At 42.5% G+C, this 19,261-nt stretch overlaps 1 protein-coding gene across 1 annotated transcript; it reads right to left on the minus strand.

Annotated features, from left to right (window-relative positions):
- Window positions 1-2,027: 2,027 nt before the first annotated feature.
- sox4b (SRY-box transcription factor 4b) lies at window positions 2,028-4,886 on the minus strand. The gene has a single exon (XM_079276296.1). The coding sequence runs from the start codon at window positions 4,111-4,113 to the stop codon at window positions 2,878-2,880; it is 1,236 nt and encodes a 411-aa protein (XP_079132422.1). The 5' UTR covers window positions 4,114-4,886; the 3' UTR covers window positions 2,028-2,877.
- Between the last annotated feature and the right edge of the window lie 14,375 nt (window positions 4,887-19,261).

The raw sequence follows: 19,261 nt of genomic DNA on the forward strand, positions 1-19,261 counted from the left end.
GCAATGTCTCTCCGCCCATGGTAACCACTTTTTTAGAACTAATCCATATAGTAAGGTTTTAAAAAGGCAGGTGCCGTGGTAAGTTATAGCTTTGATAGGCCTGGGTGCTCTTGCTTTGAATTATACCCTTGTACATCCTCTTGAAAGAGTCAAAGAGAGATAAAAAGAATCAAGAAAGAGTTGTAGAGTTTCAGTTCCAGCTGATATTTATTTCCTTCCTTGAAAAAGTTCTGTACACAAGTTTATATCAACAATCTGACAGGCAGTGAATGGACACAATTTAGCTGGCATGAGTTCCCCCCTTTCTCTGAGTCTCAAAAAAAGGGTGGTTCCTTTGTTTATGGCATGATTAGAGACAATAAATGATAATTCTACACAGCATATTGCACAGGATGGATGAAAAATAAAGTCAATATATTTAAAAATGCTTTCATATATATATAAAAAAAAGTCCTGAACTGACCACCTTAAATGTAAGTAAGGATGTGTAAAAGATAGCAGTTCTAGACAGTGCCTGTCCTCGATAGCAACAACGTACATAAACACACAATCTTTTTGCTTTATGATACAGTCAAATATACAAAGATCGAGTTCACGTTTCATAGTTTTTTCCTCATTTTTCCTTTTTTTTCTGAAAAACACAACAGCTAATAACCTGAATCTGAAATACAAATGCTATTCACCATGCCATAAAGATACTAAAACAATTATTAGCTAATAGTTAGCTGACAAGTACAAAAGATTATATATTCAAATACAATGAGAAACGCAGAACAAGTAGGTGTTGCGGAACTCAAGTCCGAAATTTGAATATGCTTGATGTTATCATCCTTGTTGTTTGCTTGCTGTATTTATAGCCTGTTCAATCAGGAGGTTGATTGGCAAATGTGACATCAATTAATGAAAACATCAAGAAACATGTCAAATTTAAAGCTACAATCTCCTCATTTGTTGTCAAAGGCAAGTTATCTGAAGGGAAATGCAAAAAAACAAACAAGTGGCTGCTTAAGATAGTGATGCTGTTAAACCCACATGGTCCACAGGAATAGCCTCTAGAAATAATGCATTCTTGTATCTTTAAGGAGCCTGCAGACTGGCACTGTAAACGTAGAAGGTAGGCAGATACAAAGGCTGGTGCTGCGTTCAAGTGCTGTCGGAAAAATCGTAATTGCATCCTTTAACTGCGTGGTTAAGTATAGCATGCCTGTACTGACAATGATGGATGTTCGAAATTGGACATGAAAGAAGTCTTGTCAGTATGTCCTGGTAAAAGTTAAAGAAAGTTTGCCAAATTTGTGAATTAAAACACCAATAACACACCTGATTAATATGATCTCCTCTGGTTGGGTCACGCAAGTAAAAAATACCTCGGTGCCTTTAATTTCTTAAAACAAACAATAGGCACCACAGTGATATAAGGTCTATTTTGCTGGCTGTCTCTACAAAAGCATCTGAACAGGCGATACAAAATCATAAGTACGAGCTTACCATGACCACTTGAAGGCAGCATGAAAACCAGCCTGCCAGGGTATTAACATTAGGAAATCCAATACAGCTGTATTAGCAGGCTACACAAACAGATTGTTGACTCCCCCATTTTCTATATAGATTTGTACAAAAATACACTGAGAAAATAATCAAACTGTTTCCTCTCTTTTAAGTGTCCAAAAAGTGTGTCCATTTAAATATAAAATGAAATCAAAAGTTGTGTTTTGAAAACTCTAGCCCTTCGCCTGAGAAGGAAATGTGACCGACAGACATACTGACAAACAACCGTGTAAGAAAAAAAACAGGACTAGATCATGTATACAAGAAATAAAAAAAATGATCAAGTCGAAAATGCTTGGCCCAGTATATAAATACAACATCCCATATAAAATGGCATCTGAATACATGTACAAAACAAAGCTCAGAGGATGGAAAAAAAAGAATCGGTGAGGATTTCTCTATAGCTATCATCTGAAATCAAAGAATTTTGGTCCTGAATAGTAGAGAACACGTGTATAAAGTTCAGCACAGATTTGAAGTTGCGTTTGAATCCTGAAGTTCGAAAAATTACAACAGCTGGTGATTATTTCAATGTCTTTTTTTTTTTTTTTTTTTAAAGAGAAGAACCGAAAGCGAGCGCCACCTATCCATTTAAATAACCCTAATACTAGTTTTAAAATGCTCGACAGTCTCACAGAAAATCTCAGCACAAGATAGGAACAAAGTAGGCTATCATGCTTAACATGTTTTTTGCTTTTGAGAAAAATATTCGACTTTTAAAAAAACATCAACCCACCTCGGTTCCATTAAAAATCCCTCTCGGTGACACACCACAATTAAAAAAAATGTCGCACGACAGTCCTATTTCTGTACCTTTTTAGTGGTGAAGTTCACTTGGCGGTTGGTAAAAAGTTGTGAAATGTCCCTTTTTTTTCTTCTTTTTTTTTTTAAATCAGCAACAACATTGATTCAGTGAACGGCGGACCGCATAACGTGCAAATCAATCACAGTTAAGTTGTTCAGTTCAAAAACAGTTCGGGGCCGAGCGTTTCACTGTCAGGAAACCGAGCCAGTCCATCATTGTCTCTCCTCGTGTTGGTTGAATCAAGTCCCCAGTCCACACATCCACAGAAAAGCACGCAAAGCGAGTTATTCGCTTTAAAGTTTAGCTTCCCACGGAGTTGCAGCTCTTGCCTATTTGGACGAGACGGGACTAGTTTCAGTGGGTTTTTACTAGTCTGTAGTAGGCTAGTTATAACACAAACTATTACGCCCCCTCTACCAGGAACTGCCGTTTCTGTTTGTGGTCGTATTGTAGCTCGCGGGACATCATTATCTGTCGTGTTTTCTTTTTTTTTTGTTGCATTTTGCATTTTGCATTTTGCTTACTCAGTATGTGAACACCAAGTTGGAGATGGTGGACTCAAGCCAGTCCCCGGAGATCATTTCGCTGACTTCGGGCGTGCAGTAGTCGGGGAACTCGAAGTGGGAGCCACCGGAGCCGGACTCAAAGTTCAAATCCAAGTCCCTGTCCAGCACCGAGGAGCCAAAGCTGCCCATCGACATGCTGTCAAAGCTGGGGCTCGGGTTAATGTCGAGCAAGTCGTCCTCGAACTCTTCATCCTCCGAGGAAGAGGAGGCGGACGAGTGGGACGAGGCGGAGGAGTGGGAGCCGGAGGGAGTCGGCGAGGAAGCCCGCCGACTGCTGTATGTGTGCCCGCCGTTGCGCTCAGAAGACCCGCCCAGGCTGCCGCCGCTGCCGGGGGAGTCGGCCCCCTCCTCCCTGCCGCTGGCCGCGTCCTCGTACAGGCTGAGCGGGTCGCTGGAGTCCGCCGAGCTGCTGAGCGTCGGGCTGGCCGGGACCACAACAGAGGACGCGGGGCTGACGCTCAAGTTGGCCCCGCTGCTGCCGAAGACGTACACCCGCTTGGGCTTCTTGCCGTCCGGTATCTGCTTGGCTGCCGAGGAGACAGACTTGGACTTGTAGAGGGAGTTGTGGTGCTCTGATGTGTGCTCAGAGGCAAACGGTGATGCTTTGGTGCTACTGCTGCTGCTCCCGAAAAGTGATTTGTGGAGTTTGCTGCTGCTGGGTGATTTGGATCCATTCTTCCTGGAAGATGAGGATGTCTTAGTGCTGGTGTTGTTTGAGCTACTGTTGAGTTTATCTCCCTTGTCCCCGTTACTGCCAGGCTTGGAGGCGCTTGATTTCACCTTCTTCCTCGGCCGGTACTTGTAGTCGGGGTAGTCCGCCATGTGCTTGAGCCTGAGCCGCTCCGCCTCTCTGATGAAGGGGATCTTGTCGCTGTCTCTGAGAAGCTTCCACCGCTTCCCCAGCCTCTTGGAGATCTCTGCGTTGTGCATGTCGGGGGACTGCTCCATGATCTTCCTCCTCTCGATCTGCGACCACACCATAAACGCGTTCATGGGTCTCTTGATGTGGCCGCTGGGCGTTTTACACCATGCCGGGTTCTCTCCCAGCTTGTCCCCGGCGGTCGAAGAAGCCGGGGAGAGAGGCGAGGCGGCCGGGTCCAGATCCATGCACGCCCCGGAATCGGAGCTGGAATCTCCGGCGAAAAAGGACAGCGCCTCGGCGGTGCTCTCTGTGTGGCTCATTTTCTGCACCATGCTGCCTAACACACACACAGAGGGAGAGCAGTGTCGTTTGCTCTGTCTCTCTCCCTCTCTCCTCCGATTCACTTTACAGCAAACTCAGCTCTTTTCTCCCCCTCTTCACAGTTTGAGTCAAAAAAGCGCAAAGGAAGAATTCACTCCTGAGATGTGCAGTAAACTCGAACAGTTCAGTCCAGTGTAGCCTTAAAAGGCTAGATGTGTAAAAAAAAAAAAGAAGAAAAAAGGTTTAATTTCCAGTTTCTGTAGATGATAACAACGCGGACAGTATAGCCCGCTCTCCAATGAGTACCCTGTTATCTGTCTCTCAGTCTCTCGCTTCTGTGTTATAAAATCAATTCAGCCGTTTGGTGAGTGAACATAGTATATGCAGCGGCTGAGCGCAGACTGGGTGCCACACTGTGCGCTCCACTTACAAAGGGCTCCCAAGTCTGTAAGGTAAGTGCTTTTCTCTGCATCAGCTCCGTCCCCTCTCCTAGAAACAAAAGCCATGCATGCTGGGGAGGACAAAAAGGAACCGAGAGTTACACAGTCCGCCTTCCATCTGCAAAACTGCAGTCGAGTTTCAAGCAGCCCTCCAGTCCCGGCCCCACTTGCTGGTATTTATCCCTTCCCAGACATACAACGGCGATAAAAATCCACCAATGGGACGCTGTCACTACCCTGCCTTTGAGCTAAACCCACGCCCACTATCCGCTGATTGGTCAAAAATGGAATCTAATAATAATCAGCGCGTGCAATGAGAAGCCTCGTGTCTGACCTCATTCCAGAATACAACAAGAAACTTCAGTTTTTTTTAAAGAGACACTGGCTTATGTTATGGAACCCCTTTTTTACCCTCCTACCACCGGTCCATGTGTATATCATTAACATACAGCTATATAGGAAGCAAAGTATGCGTTACCATATGGAACCTTTAATGCTGAGCACAGTTTGTATGACTATGTTGCCTGGGTAATACAGAATAAAATAAATACACCCTCGATGTAACACTTATCTCATTTTGTGTGTTGTTGTTATGAATGGCGCACACCTATTACTGAAGAGAGAGAATATCTGGAGCCAGAACACTTGCTAGTGCAATGCAGCTGATGCACTACCTATAATGTGTGGAATGATGATAGAATAATAGTGATAATAATAATATTGTTCACTTAAATTAAAAAGTTGACCTTTACTAATTGCTGCCATTGATTGTTTTTAATTGGTGATTGTCTGCCTACAGGTGCTCGCTGACAGGTCTTGCATCAGCGACACATTGTGAAACAACACCATGTTCAACAGTTGAGCGTCTCTTATTGAGCGCTTCACAAACGTCTCTTGGACACATCATGATCGTTAAACTGGTGTGAGAAAAGACTCCAAACCAAGCGCTCCCCCCCCCCCCCCCCTCCCTCTCTATGATTCGGGGTTGGGCGGTCCTTTGTCACATAACACACATCGAACCAACCCTCTCCAGCACACCAGACAGAGAAAAGAGAAGGAGGCGAAGAAAAGCAGGCGGCGATGTGTGCAGATTGTCTCTGCGAGCGTGTCAGTTCAGACACTCTGAACTGACATCGAGTGTCGTTTTCCGTGGAGTGACACAAACGAGAGCGCGTGATAGAAAATTGCACGACAATGCGCATTTTACGCACGGATAAAGTTATGTTCAATTTACAACAAACAAGATAGAAGTTGTGGATAAAATATATAATGAACACAATAAACAACACAATCATCATCATGAGCAGCATTGCCTATCAAACTTTATTCAAAAAAAATTCTCAGTCTTGGTGACATGCAAAATCAAAACATTTCTTAGCCTGAAATGCCAACTTTACACTATAAGAGTTATTGTCATCATCGTTTCTACTTCCTGCTTTTGGAAATAATAAGTGTTAACAAACACCATTGTGTAGTAAACACCAGTCGAACTTTGCTTCTTCGGGTCGCATGCAGTACCCCCAACAAAATAATGACGAATGCATTTCACTTTTAAATCAGCCACGAGTCCAAAAAAAAAGAAGAGAGATGAGAAGGGACGCAAGCAGACACACGCCAGATAGAGGCGGCATTGCGGATGGCCGCTAGATGGCGTCGCAGAGCCGGAGAGGACTCGCCTGTGTTGCAGAACATTTAGGAAAGGTAACAGAGTTCAGACCGAGCATCCAGAACCAGGGGTGAATTACATAATGTCTCTGTGCGATAGAGAGGCATCACAGCGATGCCGTGTGTGTGTGTGTGTGTGTGTGTGTGTGTGTGTGTGTGTGTGTGTGTGTGTGTGTGTGTGTGTGTGTGTGTGTGTGTGTGTGTGTGTTGTTAGAGCAAAGTATGAATGTAATGACATGCAGTGAAATAAAAGAGATTTTAAGCACTATGAAGAGAGCACACGTTTCTTCTGCACATGAAAATGAATTGGAAATGGGTCTGTGTGTGTGTGTGTGTGTGGGGGGGGGAGGTGAATGAGATAGATGGTCAGAGATGACTTGGATCACCACTGGGAAATTAGTATGAAAGTATAGTCACCAGTGTTACTGGATGCATTTCACTGCGTACAATTATATTCAATATGGCCTCATATCTGCAGTGCATCCAAGTAAAGCAATGGGTAATTGGGCTCCAATTTGTGTGTTCATGGAGCAGAACTGCAATGGAAATAAGAATGTTAACTCATAAACTCACACCGCTCCTCAATGCCATTTTAATAAGCAACTGCAGGAAAATGCTATATATGTATAAGTGTATGCTGTGTAGAAGCGGGCGTGCCTCGATTGGACAGGACTTAGCCTTCAGGAGAGAGCACTTTAAATCGTCTTTTTAGGTTTAAAAATATACTGTACACAATTAAAGGAAAGACATCCAAATAGTACATCTGCTTTTTCCTAGTTTTTTTTTTAATCTCATCCAACAAACTCTCAGTAACTCAGTGCACCTCGAGTGACAGCTGGTGGACTTTTTAAGCAAACACCTTATTCAGTACCTTGAGCAGGTGTCCTCTATTCTGTTCTTTCTTCTCCACAACCCAAAGATAAAGAAGACCTTTCACCTAGTTTTGGCTTCATAGTTAACTTGAATACACATGTCTTTTTTTCTTGGCTGCCCATACTTCTCTGTCTTTCTCTCTGTGTCTCCCTCCCTCTCTTAGTGCACACATTAGCATACCACACACACACACACCAAGATACACACACACACACGACCTGAAAGGATAAGTAGTGCATTCAAACTTTCCTCTCTTGCTTTCTCTCTCTCTCTCTCCCTCTCTCTCTTTTACTGCCATTGTTCCAGTGAGGTGCAGCTGCCACGCGAGTTGGAGTGGGTCGCGTGCCAACCCTAATCTCAACAGGTGTTCTTTTGGGTGCACTCCCCTCTCTTCTCCCTCTCTTTGTATATCCTCTCTCTCTCTCTCTCTCTCTACATCCTCCCCACCCCCATACTTCACTTTACGAACTACTTCTCTTGCTCTCTCCCTCCCAACTTCAAAATAGTTTAGTTTAGACACCAGACACTAGTCATTATACACTACACTGCACATACACCATACTACACGAAATTACTGAACAACATACAAAGAGTTAGTTTGAACAAATCGTTAAAAAATAGAATCATTTAAATATTAAGATGAGAAATCGATGAACAGATAAAGGTAAAGATGGTGAGGACTGTAGAAGAGAAGACATCAAATCAAAAGGAGGGGGCACATCTTGTTGGAGCTCAGTCCAGTTTCATCGTTTTTCCTCAGGCTGGGACATATTTTGTTGCTTCCACAACAATGTCAGTTTTTCTCCAAATAAATATTGAATTTTGTTTTGGTCTGAGAGTGTGTCAAACTCTTGGTCTGTTTGTTTTATTTTGGCAAGGAACTCGATCTCTCTGTTCTTATGCAGGCTGCGGTATAGCAGGAAGTCTTGCTCCCTCTCTGATCCCTCTCACTATCTTCCCGCTGTACTCTCTCTTCTCACCCGTCTCTCATTCACTCCTCTGTGTCTGCTCTCTTCAGCTCTCTCGCTTCAGTTTAGCTCAGCTTGTTTTATTGGCATGAATATTAGATGAACAGTGTTGCCAAAGCACCCCATCTCGCTTTCTTTTCTCTCCCCGTCTCCCTCTCAAGATAAATCCGATCTGAGGTCATCTGTTATTCAGAACGCTGACACCATATGGTCAGCCACCCACTCAGAGTACATCCAGTCAGTTTCATGAAAACTTAAAGTCTTCCCATATTAAATATTGATGGAGTGGTGTATTGACCGGCTGTCACAAACCCTGGTTTGAGTTTAGCCTGCTAGAACTTTGAAGTAGCTGATGCATGACAAAAGACGTTGACCTTAACAAGTCAACTTTTTTGAAGACGTGGGTTAAATTCAGACAGAAGTAAAATAGAAGATAAAAAGGAAAAACATGCAAGAAAGATAAAGATGATTGAACACTGTTTGATGAAAAAACGGACTAGAAGTGATACGTTAAAAGGGAAATGTTTGCCCGTTTACTTGACAGCCATCACAAAAAAACATATTTATATTACCAATTATGATTCTGCTAGATCATGCTGTTAATCACAGCCACAGCAGGTCGACCTCTATTGCAATTAAAAATATGACGCTTCAGGCACGAGCTTAGTCAGAACGTCAAAAGCAAGTAAACACGTACAGTGGTTGCCTCTGCTCAGCCGGTGTTGTGCTGTTGGGATTGGTGGGAATGGACTGTACGGGGTGTGAGTAATGCAAAGAAACGAGAAAAGCTTTGTTTGTTGTCTCAGGGTTTTTGAATGCAACTGATTGAATGAGTGTTGCCATGCATCCCAAGGATGTCACCGTCTTTAACACTCCTGATTATCTTCACTGGTTATTTTTGCTGTTGGTCTCGCATAAGATAACCAGCGGATTTGGTGTTTGTCAAAGCTTGTCACTCAAATGAGAGAGTGCAGGTGGACCACATACCTCCCTCTTTAGTGATTGTAAAGGGATTTAATCAGCGGAAAGAGAAGACATTTATAAAGGAAGATTAAAAATGCGGGTCAGAATTATAAGTCTGTGTGTGTGTGCAATTAGAAGTATGTACTGGTTTACGACAGTATAATAAAATGTAATAAAGGGGCTCATGTTATTTAAGGATGGAGGTATATGTGGATACATCTTCACCAATGGAAAAAAAAAGCCACAATACTGTGCAAAGTACACTGTTAACCAGGTGGATGCAAAACACTGACACCAAAATTGCAATGGGCGATTGGATAACTCCCTGCTTCGTGTTTGAGGCGAAGGGGGGGAAAAAATACTCGACCTCATGAAAACATTATGCCTTCACATAACAATAGGGCCCACAGCATGTATCACTAAACTAAAGCACATACAATGAAGCTCTTTGATTGATTATATTTTTACTGTCATCAAAGTAAATGTTAACAACACAGTCTTTTACAACCCTGTAACAGACAGATGGCTGGTTACTGTATGAAATGTATTTATTCTGTCGTATTTCTAAAGCTTTGTTTGAACAGGTGTTTTCAGCCACAGATACAGACAAAGATGCAGACATAAGTACACACAAAAGATCACACACACACACACTCTCAGCAGTCAAACTCTTATCTTATCCAGAAAGAGCAGCTGCAAAGTGTGACCCTAGCTTAGCTGTTAATGATTGGTGGTGTGTGTGTGTGTGTGTGTATTCTTATTTTACCCCCACAATCTGTCCTCTTTCTCAACTGACAAGAGCTCATTATTAGTGGTAGCTTTGATTTGTGAAGTTCAGCAAGGTGAATTTGAACATCTGTCGCATTTCAAGGTTGTTTCTGGAGGTGAGTGCAAATACAGGCTGAGGGGCTAAACTATACCAAGGCAGTGAGTGAGTGGAATACACACACACACACACACACACACACACACACACACACACACACACACACACACACACACACACACACACACACACACACACACACACACACACACACACACACACACACACACACACAGCAAGTAAATGTGTGACAATCCATTATGCATGATCACTGCATTTACACATTTGATTTATATTTGCACAATGTTATGACGTCATATGATAACAGTTGAATTGGTTCCTTACAAAAATATGTACAAATGCGCTGCTGAATATATAATGACCATATTTCGTGAAAAGTCTTAAACAAAGTTTTAGCATCACTGTAGAAAAGTTTGAATATTATTAAAGTGTTAATTATACATTTGTTGCCCCAAATTGTGCTTTTTGGTCATTTTAAATAGACAATCTATATTTCTGTGAAGAGCTGGACCCAGGGTGGCACAGCAACACATTCAATAAGCATAACAACAGCACATATTTAAGACACTTAAATATTCTGCTTCTTCTACGTATGTTTATGTAACCTGTCCTCTTTCTAAGCTACATGGAGGAGAGGAGGTCGACATCCTCCTGGATATATCTTTTTGCATATATATGTTCATATTGTGTATTATTTACACATATGGTGTCTGTATTAGAATTTTGATTTGTTGGTCTATTCTGTGCACGCAATATCTACTGAGAGTCTTTTCGTCCTGGGAGTGGGATCCCTCCTCAGCTGCTCTTCCTGAGAGTTCTTCATTTGTATCCCCCGTTAGAGGCGTTTGTTTGGGGAGTTTGTCCTCCGATGTGAGTGTCAAAAAGGTCGGAGGGTGTCATATGCTGTACAGATTGTAAAGCTTCCTGAGGCTTATCAGTGATTTGTGTAATTGGGCTATGTAAATAAAATTGATTTCATTTTATTAGACTATTTCTGAGAAAATTAATTCAATTTTGAATAGCTTATAGCTTTTCACAGGTTTGTAACTTAGTGGTTTGTCATAATGTCTTCCATTAGAATGGTAATGATATTGTGTCCAATGCTGGTATATGTGAGTTGTATGTATGGATAGAACGTTTTCAGCACAGTTACCCCGAATTACATTTGAACAGTTTATAACTGAAAGTTTGATCCTAAAAGATTGACTCAATGCAATTGTGAACAGGGTGTAAAAGGCTCACGTTGAATAATTCTCTCGCTGTCATTCTGAGAGTTAACAATGCTACACACTTCATGTGGCTCATGCATATTAAAGTTCTTATGACATTTGGCATTGTGAGACACCATGTTCTCCGTCATTGCAGCAGGTGACTGGTCACCGCAGAGACTGCTTTAATCCACCATGCGAGGTTGTGGAGTGACTCAAATCAGAAGTGAATGTGTGAACAGTGGGATGTGTGCGCCTCTGCATGCATATACCTGAGTTCATCTGCACATTCATGTGTGTTTGTATTTGTGTGGGTGGACAGATGTGTCAAGTCTGTATTTCTGTGAATGCTCATCTGTGTGTATTTACATATAAATGTGTGTGTGTGTCCAGTCAGAGGTGACCAGTTGTCACCGAGCTCTGACAGTAACCAGGTATCAGAGACATATGGTGTCACCTTGTCTCCTCCAACCTTTACTCCTGGGAGCTTGTGTGTGTGTGTGTGTGTGTGTGTGTGTGTGTGTGTGTCGGTGTCATAACTCTCTTGAGACACCTCCTAACCCACCCCAGGCAGACTGCATGGATGACACACATGAAAGGGTCCCAGGAGTGAACCTCAGGTGATGAGGTGGCAGCATGTGTGCATGGTTCTTGATCTCTTGAGATTCACCACCTCCTTTCGAGAATAAATGACAGTCGCGTACTCGCACACAGTCGTGTTTTCATAACTTTTGGGGACATTACATTGACTTATTAATTTCCTGGAGAATTACCCAAACACTAACTGCTGCCAGTCTAATCCTGACCCTTACCCTAACCTTAAACCAAGTCTTCACCCTAAAATGTGAGGATTTAAGTTTTGGTGACGTGCTTTTTGTGAGGTGAGCCCCCACAATGGGACAATGTGTAATCAGATTTATGTCCCCACAAGTCAGGTAAAACACTCCCACACAGATCGTTTTGCCATAATGAAGGTTGAGCTCTGCTCTTTCAGGGGCTTGATGGTGCGGTCAGTCACTATCAGGGTCAGGGTCAAAGGAGAGGGGAAGGGTGGAAGTAGAGAAAGAAAGAGAAAAAGACAGAGACCGAGGAAAGCAAGGGAATGAAAGAGAGCAGAAGTTGAAAACGACTTAGTTGTGGATTAAACAACAGTCATTCGTATGACTTGTTCATGCAGTTCACAGTGATAAGAGAATGTGTTGATTGCTGAGGTTGTGACAATGTATTCATTATTTTGATGCTGCAGTCTGTCCAGCTACTAGCAGGATGCAAAATCTCAATAACATTGCTGTGCATTTTTAATGAGTGTTGGTGTTACAAAGCTCTATTGTTTTGCCTTTGTTGACATTTCCGTGACATGTGTCGCTGTCAAAGATACAGAATAGATTGGGGGCCATACTCTCAAAACATCTCGGGTTAAAAGAAGCTCCTGAATTGGCTGAGGAGAGGAAATGCCTGAAGAAGAGTCCCAAGTCTGAGAGAAGTTAGAGGCAGTCCACAGAACTAAGACCTGTTCACAGATGCTGCAGGAAATGTGCCTCATCGCACCAGTGTTTTGAAAAAAGATAAAACAATACTGAACTTTAAAAATCATGTTTTGGTGGTGCCTGAGTTAATAGGAACCAGATCACCTCACCAGAGAATCAAAACAATTCAAAAACACCAGATATGACAGTTTGCACGACCCTCCACTCCTTGGACACTGGAAACAAAATGTAGTTTACAGTGCTTCATCCTTCAATGAACATTACTCCTCAAGCTTTTGTTTGCAATTTAATTTAATCCTAAAAAATGTATTAAATATAAAAGTTAAGAGTTTCAATCGATTTTCGAACATTTGATTTAAATGTTTTCTAAATGATAGTCAGAGCATTAATATAGCAGCAACTATTTGTAAAGATATAGTATACCTGAGCAGAGAATGAATATTATGCAATATGTATAAAAGCAATGTCTCTGGCAGATCTCAGATGATTTCAATAGAATATAAAATTCGTATCCTTTGTAATTTGTAGATAGCTGTTGCTTGTCATGCTAGCAAATACTTTGGTTGTCTGTCATTATTTCTAAATGAGCAGTTTTTTTTTAATTATAAAAAAATAAGAAGGCATTGCATGTAGTTTTGTTTGTCTTTCTGTAACAAGTATGATTTCTATTCTCTGTCTTCCAACATATTAGAAACATATTGGATGCAATTTATCCTCTATCCAGCAGAGTGACAACGTGCTTTCTCACCAATTACTGACTGCCATCTCCCTCTTCACACCTGGCAGGCAGTGGATGTGGCTGACGACGTGTAGCGTGAGTGACAGAGACAGAGGGAGAGGTGGGAATGAAAAAAAGGCACTGAGAGCCACATAGACCGATGAAGTCAGAGGGGGGGGGGGGGGGGGGCTCTAAAGCGGTTGCCACTTGTGTTTACATTTCCTCAGTCTTCATCAGGTGAAAGATATATCTTGGTCTCTGTGATATCACACTGCTGTAGTTAGCCGTGTGTTTCCTTCTCTAATATCCTTCTCTCTTTTGTAATGTTTGCTCTCCGGTACAATCAGCAAGGTTTGATTTGAAATATTTTTTTGTTATATCGGTGCCCTCGTATGTCTGTTTTGCTTTTCAGTACAGTACTAGATAGTGATTCAGCCTCGTTTAAATTCAGTAGTAGCCCATAGTGAGGGACAAGTTTGGTTGGATTAAGCCAGTATTGGATTCCACACATTGATGTGAAAAAAGGGAAGTTAATATGAGCAGTGATAGAGATCATAGATGATCAGAGCACATTCAGAGACCCAACCTTCATCAACAGGAATCAGGGGGAAAAGGGGAGGACACCGATAACAGTTGATATTTGGTAAATACAATACGCCAAGATCCACTTCCAGACATTTCCTGCATTTTCATTTTTTTGGATGCAAACATGATCACAAAACATCTGTTAATAAAAATGAATGAATTGTACATCTAAAGCCTGAAGCATTTAAAAACTAAGATGTCGTTTTCTCTGTATAAGTCTGAAAGCTGAAGGCCATGTGTTACCAGTGGGTGGACTGAGCCTTAGTCTGTAGCTGTTTAGACCACTGAAGCACCCTCCAGCTGTCTGATTATCTTCTGCCCTGAGAAAACACTTGTGGTGCAGTATGTTGGTTGTTTTCCTGGAAACGAGCCCCAAATGCAGAGGTGCCTCCCCTCTCAGGTGTGCACACACCTCAGACAAGGCTTCCCTTTCACTGAAGAAGACCCAATGCTGGCTTCAGAAACAGCAGCCCTGAAGGCACACAGTGGGAACCTTCCCAGATCTGAGCAGAGAGGAGGGCCGCAAAACAAGAGTTTACAGAGAAACAGGGATATGAACAAGTTTGACAAGACTTTAGAAAACTAACAAGAACAATTTGACAGAGTGCAGGAAGAAAGTCCTAGAATTATGTGTATAGGGTAGAGGCTAAAAGTTGATTTGAAATATTTGGACACAGAGAACCAAAGACAAAAGAGCAAACATGCTCAACACAACATAGAAGGAACAGCCTGCCTTCAGAACAGACTGCACGTTGTGATGGCCGAAAATGACAAGCTCGGTGCTGCCTGGAAGGAGGACAATCATAGGATGGGAGCAGCCTTTGAAGAAGACAGGTTGAGCTTGAGCGGGCCACAAAGCTAAACTCAGTGCAAGACAGGTGGGAAAAGAAGCTGAGCCGGTTTGAATAGATAGTGGAATAAAAGGAGACCAGGGTCATGAAAGTCACTAAAAAGAGAGATGCTCGCACAGAGGCACCTCTGCAGACTTTGGCCATGCTGAGTGTAAAGGAGGAAGAGCTGAATCTGAGTAATAAGCAGTGGAAAGTCAAATGTGCTGGTCTGGAAGAGAGATAAAAAAAAAAAAAAGAAGTTATACGTTATTACCATAATTATGTCTGATATTGTATACACCTTTGTAATATATATATATATATATATTTTTTTTTTAACTGTTGTATTGTTAAATAAATAGGTGATATCAAACTGGGAAAAGTGTTCTACAGTAAACTAGTATATAGATGATATGATTATGATCCAAATGGGACAAATTCTTGCTCAAACAAAGTCAGACCGATGACAAGTGGAAAATGTAAACACTCTTTCCTCTGAGAAGCTGAGGAAGAGACGGGAGATGAGCGGGAAATAACAGGCTCTCTCTCCGTGGTCGGTGTGTGGCTTTGTCCTCAGTGTCTTGCTTTCTGTCCATCTTTTCATGTTGAACACTTCAGAATCAAGGGTGAAGCAATTTCCTGTTATTACACACAGATGAGATGGCAGACATATTGATTCTTAAAGAGAGCTCTTTCCATCTTTTAGAAACAAGGTTATTTTAGAATTGCACAGTTGCCACCAAGATTATGTAGATTACCAAATGTTACTCTTGGTTCTCTAAAGGTTCATAAAGCTGACAAAATGAAGTTGAATATATATATATATATATATTGTATGTAATATACACATACATGTTTACTCTTGGTCAGATTCAAACACCTCTGTATGGTGTTTAGGCGTTCATCTGTAGAATAACTCAGTGCGTATCAATGACTACGAATAAAGAAGCATCTGCTGAAATAAAGTAACATCTGCATCTGAACCAGGCTAAGTTGCACGATGAACACCTGGTCTCCTTATACACTCTCCAGGTTGCTCTGCTTTCATCACTTGAGTCATGAATTTAACAATTAAGAGGACTTCTGTCAGGACAGCTGACAAACCCTGAGATTTCACATCTGGAAGGTATTCAGACCGATAGAAATAATGACTGAACGAGATTCTTGATAGTTGGGATTAGTATTTGAGACTATTGATACGCGTGTGTGTGTGTGTGTGTGTGTGTGTGTATAGGTGTGTGTGTGTGTGTGTGTGTGTGTGTGTGTGGTATGTCGGCATGCACTTCTACACCCCCACAAATACACACATCTATTTGTTAGGACAAAATACTGCAGGAGACAGTGATTGATAGTTGATTGATGGCCTCGGCTGATTGCTGTAGTACAACACTGCAGCCGGCCAGCCAGCCAGCTACACACACACACACACACACACACACTTTCTGCCAGTCTGCCACCACAGAGTTAGCAACAGTCTGCGTTTTGCCTCCCTCACTTCTCCAAGCCAGTCGCTCTGCACTGCGGCAGGCAGGGGAAGCAGACACACACTCACACACTCTCTTCTCTACTCCACTCCCATATTTTTTGGAAGGGAACAGACGAGGAGCGAGCAAAAGCAAGACAGCACGGCGGTATTTCGTATTTTTATAACGGAGAGCTGCTGTAAAATCCAGCAGATATTTCAGGGTTTTTTGCTTTCCTGTCTTGTATCGAAAGTTTTTTTCGAAGAGATCTGGAGTATCGGCATTATGAAAGGAATATTCACAACTCAACCTGCCAGCCAAAAAAGAGACACACGCAAAGTGGGAAGAAAGAAAAGGAAATTTGGACCTATGTGGTGGATTTGTGGAAGCAAGCGAACATGCAATGTTCCAATGGGCTTTTTTGGATGGGGTTGAGAAGGCAGGAGCGATGGCAAAGGTTTCTCCCTGCTCTTCTTAGGAAACACTCTTGCAGTAGATGACCCCCTTGTTCTCTGACCATCCTCTGTCTCCACCTGCGTGCTACCGCTGATAAAGCGATGGAAATCACCATCGCCATCTCTCACTCCAGGATATAGATGCAGCCGGGCCTTGCAATTTGGAAGATTCTGCCCTCTCCATATGAAACATAAATCATATCCAGCACAGCGGTATCCAGCTAGGCGAGCTGTCCAGCAACCGGCACCCAGCCCGGAGAAATCGCAGCACCAGTCGAGGAGAAGGAGAGGCAGAGACCAGTGGAATGAATGAATGGAGGGAGAGAGAGGGGAGCTTCCAGACTGGGTGACCTACATTCAACACTGTCTGGAGTCAGAGACAGAGTGAGGGAGAGGGAGAGGGAGAGGGAGAGAGAGAGAGAGAGAGAGAGAGAGAGAGAGAGCGAGAGAGAGAGGAATTGAGAGCCAGCACAAACAGAGTGAAAGGATGAGACAGCAGGAAAGAAAGAGGAAAATGAGAGAATTTAGAGATACAGATACAAAGAGGAACCGAAAAGAGTAGTGGCAGAAAAAGGAAGCTGATCCTCGACCGGGAGCATCCATTTCTTACTCCGTCCATCCCGCCTTTTTCGCTTTTGTACATTCAGTCCTTGCCTCTTTTGCTCCCTTCCTCTTCCCATGTCTCCTCGCTCTTTTTACCTGCTATTCTACTGGTTTCCCCTCCCCATCTCGTGCCATTAATCAACCATTGTCTGAGGTGTCTGGAGGAATGCAGCTGCCTGTGGTTTAACCCCATTCGAGGGCACGCAAACAGGCAGAGAAATAATCATTGTGGATCGTCACTTTTCACACTTTTGTTGCTTTTTCTCTGGCTCCTCATCCTCCTCTACAAGCTCTGTTTCCTTTGTCTCTTCATCTCCCATTGCTCCCTCTCTCCTCCACTTGTCCCCCTCCCTTTCTCTCCCTCTCTGCATCCCATTCTTTAACCCTCTTTCCTCCATGTCCAACCGCCCCATAACACCTCCCCATCCCCATTTATCTCTGTCCTCCTTCTCCTCCTCTGTCAGCATATATCTATCTCTGGGTAGCTCTAACAGTATTTTTACGGTGGATTACTTTGTCTTGCTGATGCTGTTATTAAGCGTCACTGAAGGGGAAGAACAGCAGCAAAGCAGCAGCAGCAGCTCTGTCTGTCTGCGAACCTGTCTGGTGAGCTCGGCTTCACATCTATCCGATTGCCTTTTGGATGGAAAGCTGTCTCTCTGAAAGCTGGTGGCTTACAAGCTGGTCCTCACAGCTTTTGCTAGCTGAACGTATATCGGTTGGTAAGGTGGTAAATCCAAGTGTGACTGGCTGCTTGCTAAGCATTTGTCCATCTGGCTGGATGGCTTTTATACTGTGTCCTACATCAAGGTTTAGGACTAAGTTAGAGATGGCACAGCTTTCTTCCTGGGGGTATTGTCTGTAAATGTAAATTTTTGCATACAAGTCCAAATATTGAAGATGTTATCGCTCGCTGTTACCTTTCTTTCTCCATCACCTTGTCTGCTTCTAGCTTTCGCCCCCCTTTCTTACTATTTCCCTCACCCTCCTTCACACTCCATCCCTTCCCTCCACTTGCATGTCGGTCCTCAGGGATCAATGTTGAGGACGTGAGAGGGGATTGCAGTTGAAGGAGAGGAAATGACATGGGTAATGGAAGAGGACACACAGGCACCTGTCAGGGAAATCAAGGGTGGAGAGGGGTAAGACATTAATTATTCATGAGACAGAATTACGCTGCTTTCACCTTCTTGAATAAGCTTGATCAGAATCCTATGTTTCCTTAAAGTCTTAAAGAAGAGAAATGTCTGTCTTTGTAGCACCTTTTATTTCTGAATCTTTGCAGCATTCATTTACCAGCTTTCCATGAAGAAATATAATTTCACAAATCATTGATATTATTGCTGTTTTCATTTTGAAATGTACAACATTTAAAATACATTCAAATAAAGATAAATACCGAGATAATATCAGAGAAATAATATTTCACGTTTTTAAAGAAATTATTGAAATGACAAAAATGTAAACATGCATTCATGATACCAGCATCATACTGGTTTTGCTTATGCACCTTTTTCACAGACCACTGATTATTTGGATTTTACCTTTTAATCGCTAAGGCACATATTGCTGTTGGAATAATATTTGAATGCCCTAACGTTTTGTTGGGAGTGTAATGTGAGGGATGTCATTACATTGCATGCATATTGGTATCAGATGAACACAGTGGCCAACACCAACATGCAAGCAACCACACAGGCAGCGCAAACTGCTACTACTAAACCATCACATAAATACATTAAACATACAGTTAACGTATCCACAGGTGAGCATTAACATTCATATACATTTTCCGACAGAAAGTTATGAATTATTATTCGTTGATAGTTATTAGTACCTCCTGCAAATTGATGGTGTCCAAATGTTAAGGAGATATGTCTGAGCAAGCGCTTTATATTCGTCAGTTCACAGGTATTCACGCCTGCTCTCCGTGGTCAGGGCAGCGCACGCTTTGCCCTGCCTCCACGTCTCCAGTCTCACATCAGGAAATGATGTGAAGTTTTAAATGGAGTGCTATTTCCTCTTTTTGTAGCACTGTAGTAGCCTACATCACC

Source organism: Melanostigma gelatinosum, assembly GCF_949748355.1.
Source record: "Melanostigma gelatinosum genome assembly, chromosome: 9".
NCBI lineage: Eukaryota > Metazoa > Chordata > Actinopteri > Perciformes > Zoarcidae > Melanostigma > Melanostigma gelatinosum.

Bases quoted from the DNA above. Each gene is read 5' to 3' on its own strand.
- sox4b (XM_079276296.1), bottom strand. From the start codon at position 4,113: ATGGTGCAGAAAATGAGCCACACAGAGAGCACCGCCGAGGCGCTGTCC.